The sequence below is a fragment of the Malania oleifera genome, chromosome 7 (assembly GCF_029873635.1).
Source record: "Malania oleifera isolate guangnan ecotype guangnan chromosome 7, ASM2987363v1, whole genome shotgun sequence".
Taxonomy (NCBI): Eukaryota; Viridiplantae; Streptophyta; class Magnoliopsida; order Santalales; family Ximeniaceae; genus Malania; species Malania oleifera.
The window spans coordinates 36,101,041-36,113,055 of NC_080423.1; the positions used below are offsets into that span (position 1 = coordinate 36,101,041).

Genomic DNA, 12,015 nt, shown 5'->3' on the forward strand with positions numbered 1-12,015 from the left:
TATGGAAGCAAAACTTCCACAAAATAGTGCTACATTGAAATAAAATCCTTCAATTTGTAAGTATAAAAAGTTTAGATAGGGCATTTTGTTTGCTTGGAGGAGAAAGCCCAGATTTGCAGTTGATGGATTTGGATTCCCTTATTTGGTGGCTAGATGGATTTGTGAGTGCTTGCCTTCGCTTTTGAAAATTGAAGAAAATCACTTTTTACAAAAGGTTGGCGAGATAAAGATTTGGGTGGGGACTAAAGAAAATTAGAATGGTAAGCCTATAGAGTTGGGTTTACAATTGAATAGCAAAGGTTCTTGCAAGAGTTGCAGGCAGTTGTGGGTTTGGAGAAGACAAGTGTAGTTGTTGCTCAATTTGCAAAAAACCATCCCGAGGTTGGAAGGAGGTCTTATCTGGTTGTTCAGATTTAGTGAACAATGGGAGGCAATGCGGAAATTTCAGTGGTTCTGAATGGGTATTGTTCTTTATGTTGAAGCATTGTTAATTAGAAGAGAAGCCTTCCTTTTGGTTCATTAAAAAAGAGGTTAGTAAGTGAGAAGAGGTAGTTGAGGAAGAAAAATAGATGTGGTCTCCTTCAAGTTGATTCATGGTCTTTGTTCTTCATCTTTTGCATTTTTAAAATTTGAGGTTGAATTCTTTTTTATAGTGGGGATATAATGCAGCTTGCTACCAAGATTTATTATCACTTCCTAATTTTAACTGTTTTTCGTTTGTTTTATTTATGATGATTTTATTGTGGTCATATCTTCAAGATTGTAGGACACTATTGCCTAGGAAGCAAGATTCTAGGTTCTTTAGGGAATTGATATTTTTTCTTAATTAGGTTTCTTAATTTAGTTTCCTCATCTTTCAAGCATAAGTCTATGAAAGCCCGTATATATTAGTTTTGAGGGATTGCAATTGAGAATTAAAGTTGTTGAATATTGGTCATGTATCACTGTATGTAATAATGTTGTTTTGGCTTATAGTTATGTTTTTCCTTAAGTTCATTGTTTCAAAATGAAGCAATTATTATGGAGGTTATGGAAGTTCACCATTGCCTTTTTTTTTAGAAGTTGAATTTGAAGTCGATGATAAGGTTTTGGTTAAGAGTCATTATGTACATAAACCAAATGTACTAGGAAAATATTTGGCAACCCTTGCTTAAGCTTTGGGGGTCACTTAAGTTGGGGTTGGCCTATTGCACAAGGCTTCCAATCATGACAGAGTCCAAAAAAAAAAAAAAAAAGGATGTGCAGAGCTTATGGCTATTTGTGGTCTGGACTTTATGTAGTTGGGGTAATGAAATTTTAGTGATGTATTCCAGTGGGAAGTAAAGTCAAAGGTGCATGTGCATAGAAATAAATGAAAACATCTTATGTTGTGGATTATATTTTATTTAACTTATGTTTCAATCTATATGGTATGTGCAAGGACGTGTGCTTGATATAGGAAAGGTCATGTCGATGTTGGATTTTGGGGGACTGGAATTGAGAATTAACGTTGTTGGGAGTTGATTATGTATCAAGTGGTATTGGAACAGGTTATCCAATCCATCTGTCAATGTTAGCTATTAGCTTTTGACAGGATTGTTTACGAGTGTTAACTCAAACTTGTTGGGTTAATGATAGATTTTATTTAGAGTTATATTTAGCAAATTTTGATGACAAAATTTTTATAAGAAGAGGAGAATGTAACGATGCCAAAAATAATATGCATATAAGTGTTAAAATAATAATAATAATAATTATTATTAATTAAATAATATAATAAATATATTAATATAACATGATATAATACTATAATATAATAATATAATATAATATAATATAATATAACACTTTATAACATATATATATATAAAGGAGAGACTTCCTGAAGAAGTCCCCCCCTTTTTGGCCGAATTCTCTCTTTCTCTCTCATCAATCTCTCTCTTCACTCTCCCTTTCTCTCTCTCTTAATAATTTGAATGATTTTTCAAATGAAAGAATAAAGGAAAATGATTTTGATCGAACTTCGAAATGAAGTAGAAAATATGAGAAAGAATCAACAAATTAACAATATAAATTTCAATGTGTTTTCTAACATTTTCAAAGTGTTTTTGACTATTTTGAAGCTCAAATTTGCTCAACCCTAGAGGTTCAGTTGACTCGCCCTAGGTTTGGTCGACTGGCCCTAAGGTGATTTCCCAATTCGTGAAAAACGGTCGACCGAGCTCAAGATCCGGTCTGCCTGATGAACAATGCTGGTCAACTGGGCCAAATATGCCTTTAGGAGGTCGGTTGACTGGGCACTCATAAAGCTGCCCATTTTGTTCAGTTCGGTCAATTGACACAACACGAATTAATTGATGCCGGTCTTCCGAGCCTATGTAGATTACCAAATTGGCATTAAGCCTTTGCTGGTTGTCTAGCCCAAGTATAACTCTGAGAGGCCAGTCGAATGGGCTTTTATGAAAGCCTCATTTTTGGCTTTAAGTACACTCCTATCGACTAGGCTTGACAGGCCGGTCGACTAGGCTTACCAAAAATGAGTTTTTGGAGAAGTCTTTAATTTCAAAAACATGTTAAACCTTTTGTGAAAATGTTTAATTTGAAGTATAAAAGGTTTTTCTTTAGTTTGGGGTTCCTATGGTCAATCTAGGTCTTGATAGAGTTTCAATATAAATCAAATGAACATGCATGCGCAAATAAACCCTAATTACTATTACAACTTAAACACCAAAGTCTTCAAGCTTTGCTCCCTTGGAATACGCCATGGAATATGATCTTTTAGCTGCATTTCAAGGCTTCCATATTGTATCATCATTTGTGCGATCTAAAGGGTGAAAATGTTCAACCATTGAGCACACAATGAGATGTTGTGGTTTGTCATAATCAAAATAGGGATCGGACTCAAAATGTCAACATCCTTTAGTAAAGTCGATGTCTACCTTTCACCTCTTTCATTTTTAAATGTATTTATGAGTTTTGTATAATGAGGCATGTTGATGTATTTTGGAATACACATGTTTAATGCTTCATTATTTTTCAATTAACTTGTGTCAATAATGTATGTTAGAGGTGGTTGGACATGTTTCTATTTTGATTGCATAGAAGAAGGCATGTTCAAAAGTCAATAATTCATGTTTTATCAAAATTCATATATAGGTGGTCGATCACCAAATCCCAAAGTGCATACTCTTGCATTTTTTTAAAATTTTTTTTTTTTTTTTTTTTTATGGTTTTCTCCAAGATTTCAAATTCTTTTGAATCTCTACACTCACTAGAGTGTATTTTGGTCTTGTCTAAATGCTATTTTTCTAGAGATTTTCATGGTTTTTTAATAAAAAATAAGTTTCTCATTTCAAAAATAAATTCGCATGAGTTTTTTGGCAAAGTTTTCATTGAATTATTGGTGTCATATATCTATGATGTGACTTTTGGATATTTTTCAAATCTTTTCAAAATAGATTTCAAGGCAGGTTTGTGGTTCTTCCACCGAAACTCCACATTTTTTTTCAAGTTAAAACAAGAAAAAAAAATATTTTTCCAAGTAATCACCTATGAAGTGGCTTGAAGGTGGAAAAATAAAGTTTCTTAAGGTTTAACTTCACTTTAATCTCTATTTTACATATTTTTATTTAGAAAATTGGTTTTCTAACAAAAAACAAATGTTTTTTCAACATGGACTTCAAATGGTTTCAAAGAACTCAAGTGTTTTTAGGTGTTTTCCTAAAACTCATCGAAATGTTTTGTAAAAACTTGTTTTTGAGAACGTTTTGGTGCATCACAAGTGGCTTGATACCTCTAATGGAGGATATGTAGGTAAAATACTATTAAAGATCTAGCCATAACTCGAAAAAAGCTAAGTTTTTCTTTCTTCTTTCTTTCTCGTTTTCTTTGTTTATGTATTTATTTTAAAGGATTTTGAAAAGGTACCCAAAAGTAGTAGAGTTTTTATGGGGCATATACATCTGCATGAACTCTATGAAGATGTTTTCAAAAGAGGTCAATGATTCGAAGTTGGAATTTTAGAAACTAAATAAAACAAAAATTCTGCAAGAAGCGGTCGACCGCTTGATCCAGCAAGGTTATATTTTACTATTTTTGACCTTCTTTTCTCAAAATTTATACCTCAAAACGAGAGATACACATGCACTCACATACAGTAAGTACAAAAACCATTCTTCGAATACATACTTTAGTGGGTTGAATCTTTTAAATCTTAATTAATTTAGGAAAATTTGAAAGTCTAGCTTCTCTATTCATTGCAGTAAACCTGGACTGAATTTTTTATAAAAAAAAAAAAAATTTACTTTATTTTACCTTTTAAAAAAAAAAAAAAAAAAAAGCGATGACTCAGTTTATAGATAAAAAGAGCAAGTGAAGGAACCAATGGTTTAGTTCTTATACTTACTTTGGTTTTTTAAACCACCAAAATATTGGCAACAAAAAGAGGCTATGTAAATCAGTGTCCTCATTAATAACAAATTAAAAATACTTAAAATGTTAGGCAACATAAATATTAATTATAAAATAAACAAAATGTTAATTAAAATATTAATTTATTCAATAGTAGTTTTATTGACATAACTATTCTTTTTTTTTTTTTTTTTCATTTTGATATGTTTTTGTTGAAATTTAATAAAATATTACTATAATATATTCATTCATCACTTATAAAAGAGTGACGAACCCTACACCACTTATTTTATCACTGCTTATGATCCGTATTTATTTTTACATATTTTATGGGTAAATTATGGTTAGCATTTGTTTTTAAATATACCTAAATGGTATTTGTGATTTTAAATAGTTTCTTTAGTTTAATACTTATTATCAATAGTTGCAACACTATTATTATACCGTTGCTAACAATTAAAGCCGGAAGGAAGCATTCATATTATACACAAGGGAATGAAGTCCATTTCTTCTTTCATCCACAAACTTCTTTCTTTCTCTTAAAATTGAAATGTAATACTCGCAATATAGAAGTCTGTTTCAAGTTTTACTCACTATAATGTCTCATCGATGTCTTGAACTAAAAGTCTCTCTTCATAATATATAATAAATACGCTATTTATGTGTAAATATTTAATCATATCAACTACACAAATTCTAATGAATGCGCATAAATGAAAAGTTCTCATAATAGTCCGGTAGGTGAAAAGTTGTATGCGTACTAAAAGTGTTGTTGACGATAACTTTAAGAGCTATATCTTTTCCTAAAAGAAAACTAAATTGAATTACAAGCCATTCTAATTTTATTTGCCAACTATATTAATTTCTACTAAAAAATTGGCTTCAACTTCAATACATTTAATCCAAATTTTAAGAGAAACCAAGCGTTGGGTTGATGATGAGTTACAGCTTCGTGCATGACCCTTCACAAAAACAGCTCCAATTGGTAGCTTGCATTAATTATGACGTTTAGGGCGGGCCTTTACTCTGCCCCTTCGGTATATGGCATTAGTTATTTTAGGGTACTTGAAATTTTAAAATAGAAAAAATGGGAAATGGGAAATGGGAAATGGGAAATGGCCTGTGGGGGGTCGCTGTGAAAATGAAAAATACAGTAATTAAAAAGCTCATACAGCTAGGGACAGTTTGCGGCTTTGCGCTGACTACGTTACAACCGGGAGAAGGGGGAGAGAGAAGCGGGGCGAATATGGAAAAGTAGAGCGGAGCCGGGGCGAATAAATAGAAATCACAGCGCGGCGCTGCGCCCAGAGGGATTCAGGGACGCCTATTTTTCAGCCGGAAAATAATGAATGTAATTCCCATTTAAACCCTATTTCCGAAAATTGTATTCCCGTTTGGCCCTTTTGAAATTTAAAAGAACAAAAGATTATTACCAATGAAGCCTGATTTGAGAGTCATATTTTCCTTTTTACCCTTTTAAAATTCCTAGTCTAACTCTACTAGTTTGGAGTCCTTTACATCAGGGACAGCCCTAACACATTCATCCTCCTTAGAACCCTGCTGGAAATTAGACTCTGTAAAGGGAATAAAAAGAGGGAGAACAAACAGAGAGAAAGAGGGCTACAGAAGAGAGAGAGAGAGAGAGAGAGAGAGAGAGAGAGAGAGAGAATTTGTTCTTCTTCGGGTGCTTTGCTCCTGTTGCTGCACTTTTTTGATCTTGTCTTCTTCTTCTTCTTCTTCTTCTCTCTCCTTCCTTCTGTAGTTATCCATCAATGGCTAAAGAAAGAGAGAAGGAGAGAGAGAAAAAAATGTTTATTGGGTTTGCAGGGAAGTGCGCTAATGAGCTCAAAATCTTCTTGATATGTCTTCTGTTGCTGGGTGCGGTAGCCACCCTTCTCCAGTTTCTCCCTTCTCGCTTTTCCCTCTCCCCCTCTGATATTCGCCACTGTCTAGTCTCCAAAAATACACTCCAGTTCGACGACCGCCTCCCGGTGGTGGCGATGGCTCCGTCGCCTCTTCTTCAGCCGCCGGAGGTCTCCACCCCATCGCCACCGGCGCCGCCGCCGCCGCTGCTTCCGTCTCCCCCGCCACCACCGTCCCTCGAGAAAGATCAGACCATCCACGACGGCATCATCAAGCGCTCGTTCAACCCCTTCGGCGCCGCCGCTTACAACTTCATCCTCATGAGTGCTTACAGAGGCGGAGTCAACAGTTTCGCCATTGTCGGCCTCGCCTCCAAGCCTCTGCTCGTCTTCGGCAAGCCTACTTACCAATGCGAGTGGTTCCCCGCACTCAATCCCTCTAAACCCGTCACCGCCGCCAGTTACAAGATCCTCCCTGATTGGGGCTACGGACGGGTCTACACCGTCGTCGTCTTGAACTGTACCTTCCCGGAACCCGTCGGAGCCGACGGTTCAGGCGGGAAATTGGTCCTCCACGCCTCCACGGGCGGCGGCGGCGACCGGAATTTCAACCTGACTGATACGTTCGAAGCCTTGGTCGAAACGCCGGGGAGCGTAGATGCGTCTCTGTTCACTTCGCCGCCGAAATACGACTATTTGTACTGCGGGTCTTCCCTGTACGGGAACTTGAGTCCGCAGAGGATGAGGGAATGGATCGCCTACCACGTGAGGTTGTTCGGCGAGAAATCTCATTTCGTTATCCACGACGCCGGCGGCATTCACAGGGAAGTTCTCGAGGTTCTGAAGCCGTGGATGGAGATGGGGTATGTGACTCTACAGGATATCACAGAGCAGGAACGGTTTGATGGTTACTATCACAATCAATTTCTGGTGGTGAACGATTGCTTGCATCGTTATAAATTTGCTGCAAAATGGATGTTCTTCTTTGATGTGGACGAGTACATCTATATTCCCGGTAAGAACACCCTCAAATCGGTTCTCAATTCGCTTTCGGATTACACCCAATTCACCATTGAGCAGATCCCCATGTCCAGCCAGCTCTGCCTCTCCGCCGATGCCGGTCAGTCATTCAGGTAAATCCTCAATTTCTGTCTCTCTCTCTGTTTTTTGCTTCTTGGTAATTGCTCTGTTTTCTTGTTTAATTTTTTTCCCTAATTTTATTATTTTCTGCTTTTTCATTTATTCTGTTCGGCCCTGTTGTTTGAAACGAACTTCTAGATCTTTAAACTGCAAGATTGAATGTTTGGAGAACATCGGATTCTATTTTCTATATCTAGAAAAAAATTAATAAATGAAAACCTCCATAAACATCTGACTGAAACCACAGTCAAGGGGCACAACGCATTCAGAGGCACAAGCATTAAATGCTTCATGGACACATGAAGGTATTCAGTTTCTATTACAACTTAATGCGAAAAAAAAAAATAATGAATTTTTGGATTAAATAACTTTCTAAATTGGCGTCTGAATCGGTGTAGGAATAGAATCAATTTGATATGAATTTCCCTTGGAATTGAATTTTGCTCAGCAGGCTAGCAAGGAAGTTCCCCCATCGAATTCCCCCTTTCAATTTTTCCTATAATTGTATATATCAATGGACATGAACTTTCCGTTGAAACTTTTGTCACAGAAATCTTATCATATTTGATGGCTGCATTTTGTAATGTAGCGGCGGTGGTTGAGTGATTGGAACATTGCTATAATTTAGATCGAAGTTAAAAGAATTTTTAAATGGTATAAAAAATGGAGTGGTGGTTTAAATTTATTGGATTTATTAGATAGCATGTTGTTTCTTGGTGTTGCTTTAGATTCTTCCTTGCAATTGTATTTGGGCAGGTGGGAGTGGGGTGGGTTTGAACTCAACTTCGTTGTAAGTAAAGCGACCCATTCTTCCTCATGACGAAAAGCTTTCCCAAAGCCCATTATTCTACTCGCAATTTTCCTTCATTCATTTCTTCCCTCCCTCTGAAGTAGTATTGGAAGCCTAACTGGTTTGATTAGGTAGAGATTGTAGTTTTTGTTGACGAAAAGCTTTCCCAACCAGCCTGCATCGTGCAGTCTCAATTAACGTTGGACTCGAATAAGGATCCACCACGTGCATTGAAATAATAAATTGAGAGTCCGGTTTTCGAAAATGAAATCTCCCTTGTCGTAAGATTTTTAGGATATTTATGTATTAAATTGTCCTCACGTCATCCCAAAATAAACACGCAAATTTTCCGGCCTGGAATATGAAGCAACCGAAGACAAATTTTGACAAATATGAACCGCGGTTTGATCTTTTTTCTGACTGGTTGGCAGACCTGTGGCCTGGAGAATTCTGTTGAAAATTCTGCGGAGATTGTCAAATCAGACAATGACCAAAACTACTGTTAATTAATTGGGGTAATTCTTAATTGGGGAGGATTTGAGATGGTAGCTAATTAATTGGGGTAAAACTTCAATGCATGCAGGAAATGGGGAATGGAGAAGCTGGTGTACAAGGACGTGAAGAAGGGGATCCGAAGAGACAGGAAGTACGCGGTGCAGCCGCGCAATTTGTACGCGACGGGGGTGCACATGTCCCAGAACCTCGCCGGCAAGACCAACCACAAGACGGATCGCCTCATCAAGTACTTCCACTACCACGGCACAATCGCGCAGCGCCGGGAGCCCTGCCGCTTCTTCCTCAACGCCACTCGCAGCACCATGCACGACGGTGTACCCTACATCCTCGACACCACCATGCGCGGCGTCGCCGCCTCCGTTAAGAGATTCGAACTCAAATTGATCGGCACCCGCCTCCAGAGAACCCGGCAATAGCGACAACAGTAGCTTATAGTTATAGCAATAGCAAGAGCATGCATCATGCATGTTCCCTCTTTTTTTTTTCCCCCATTTTTTGTTCTTAATTACAGCCCCCATTAGCCTAGAAATTCGTTGATTTCCTCTTTTCTTATTTAATTTTCTCTTTGTTTGGTATATAGAAATTTGAGATAAGAGGTACAGTGGAGAGATATTAATGTTTTCTTTTTATTTTATTTATATTTTTTTTGGTTATTGAAAAAGTATATGCGAAGTTTGATTCATTGATGGATGATGATGTCGGCGAGAGGGGGCCAGCGAGGGCGATAGCCCAATAGGCAATGGGTGGCGGGTGGCCACCTGGCTTTTGTCCCTCGTCCCATGCGGCAAAGCATGAGATGAAAGGTTGTCAGTGGGCCTGGCCCATCTCTAAATAATTATGAAAAAAACAGAAAACAAAGGGCTGTGCTGTAGTAGCATGTGGTGTTATTCTAGGCAGAGTCACCGGCCTGACCTTTCTGACTAATGAAATGGGGCAAGAGCAGGGCCACTCCTGTTTGGTCCCTGTGTGCATACGATTAGGGGTAGCCCTAGAAGCAGGGGCAGAAAGAAACAAGGAGAGGGGCGGGCGCCACCCCACCTCCATCCACTGTTTTGGGAATTGGAGGATCATGCAGAAGGCGTGAGCGAGGGTGTGGGTGTGACAGAATTTATGATAATGAAATTTGGGTGAATAGGTTTCTCTCTTGGGAAAACAGTCAATAAACTTGGTAAAAATGAGAGACTTCTTTGGTTGGATGGGGCAATGCGTAGGCACTCTTGACCAAATTTTCCTATGTTTACTATGTTTGTTTCATTGAATTGCTACATAATTCATAGTCCATCTTACACCCATAAGCAAAAAGTGCATGTTTCCACTTTATTTATAGTTTGAGTGGGCAACAATTATAAACAAATAAAAAGAACTGTGGTCAATGCATGGGAGGAGGTCTAAATAATAAATACAAAGAAGAATAATATAAGTGGTGGCATAAAACCAACTAGTTGAAATGGTGTTCTTTTCACCCCCACACCCCCCTAAAAAACAAATATTAGAGTTTCAACTTGAAGCAAGTATGATAATTGAACTGGTCTATAGAGAGCCTAGATCACAGCTACACCCTAAGATTTTCCTGTAGATTGGACTATTGCAAGGCAAAAAATAAAAACATTGATTTGAAACTTTCTTAGTTTGAAAGGATATCCAAATCCTTTATATCTAATTTCAAGAGGGACTTATCTAAAAGGAAAAAAAAAAAATGTGACAAACTTTTGGTAGTCCTCCATATTAATATTGATAAAATGTAGAGAATTATTGAACATCTATTCCAACTAGAACATATAGGTTGGTGTAGAAGGATGATTGAGGAATATAATGTTATCATATATAAAGTCTAATAGGTTCTAGTACTAGAGTAAGCGGAGCTAAAATACCTAGAAGCTAGCCTAACAAAGCTAGAGGACTTAAAAGTAGATGATCCTAACTCACTACTAAAATGAATTCAGGATCTAAAAATGACCGCAGAATCATAGACATAAGCCAATAAATGAACTTTAAATGACAGTGATTTAGGTTATCAAATTAGAATTCATATTATGCAAAGAAAAGAACCTTACCAAGGCTTGACATACTGCGAATTCTCTTGAAAGAGAAGGGTGTCTTCAGAAACGTGGACAAACTCAAATAAGTGATGTTTCAAATTGAATAATCCATGGTTGATACATAACTCACACCTAAGTGGCTTAAAATACAATTGTTTCTTGACTTTCTATTTAAACATGCTTCTAGTAATTGTGAATATATTTGTTGTTTTTCTGAAAATCTATATATATACATAACTGTGAAAACTTCCCTAAATGATTGTATGTCATGATTTAACCCCTTCATGATAGAGTTGTACAACCCATAGGCGAGACTTAACACTAGTTGGCCAACCAGGATAAGTCAACTGAATCTTATTGAATTTTTGAGTCCTATCTCACTTTTTTATAATAATAATAATAAATACAAGTTATTTAATGTTTGCCGAATTTATGTGCAATTTCATATTAGTAAGATCATTTGATGGCACATGTTAACTTGAAGCAAAAGAAGACTCAGAAAATTTATTTATTGTAATTTATATTATATTTAATTCGGGTCTGTAATAATAATATAGGAAAGGTCTGTAATAATTATTGCATATCATGAACGGTAGGAACTACAAGCTCAAAGGCCTTAGAACGACCCTAAGTTCCTACACATCACTTGGAAATCGAGAGACCTTAGATAAGATTGTCAATCGACGCCAGGTTTTTTAGGTTAAGTTAAAATGCCTAAAACCTTTAAAAAGACTCTAGTTCTTCGCACTTACAATTAAAATAGTCCCCAATATCACATATACTATATGGGGAATCAATTGAATTGAATCAAAACTTAAAAGGCTAAATTAGTAAGGTTTCGAGCGACCGAACCTTGGTGTTTAAAACACCTCAGTCGGTCAAATCGTTGAAAGGTCAAACAGTTGATCAGACTTAGGGCAATCGAACCAAAAAGGGCACCACCGTCCTCGGTCAACCAAACATCCATTTTTACTTTTTCCACAAACTCAACAACCCGAACTCTACGTTTAAAATACCCTCGGGCGACCAAACATGCAAGTTTGGCTAACCGAACTTAAGACCAGGCGACCGAATCTCGGACAATTTGGAAATCACCTTAGTTCAGCCACCCGCAGTTCTCACTGGGCACCCAAACTTCAAAATTATCTTTTCCTATTGTGAGTGTTCGGGCGACAAAAACTCTCAGATTGCTTAATTTTTAACTGCGGTAACTCAGGTCAATTAAGAGTAAATTGGTTTTAAAATTCATTAAACAAATTTAATTATACCCTTTGTGTCC

At 37.0% G+C, this 12,015-nt stretch overlaps 1 protein-coding gene across 1 annotated transcript; it reads left to right on the plus strand.

Moving 5' to 3' along the window:
* The first annotated feature begins 5,612 nt into the window (after window positions 1–5,612).
* On the plus strand, window positions 5,613–9,358 carry LOC131159901 (galactan beta-1,4-galactosyltransferase GALS3-like). The gene is made up of 2 exons (XM_058115123.1): window positions 5,613–7,384; window positions 8,765–9,358. Exons 1-2 carry the CDS (start codon window positions 6,162–6,164, stop codon window positions 9,111–9,113), a joined length of 1,572 nt encoding a protein of 523 aa, XP_057971106.1. The 5' UTR covers window positions 5,613–6,161; the 3' UTR covers window positions 9,114–9,358.
* Window positions 9,359–12,015: the final 2,657 nt, after the last annotated feature.

Coding starts and splice junctions, on each gene's coding strand:
- LOC131159901 (XM_058115123.1), top strand. CDS start 6,162: ATGGCTAAAGAAAGAGAGAAGGAGAGAGAGAAAAAAATGTTTATTGGG. Junction 7,385..8,764: donor GATGCCGGTCAGTCATTCAG/GTAAATCCTCAA, acceptor CAATGCATGCAG/GAAATGGGGAATGGAGAAGC.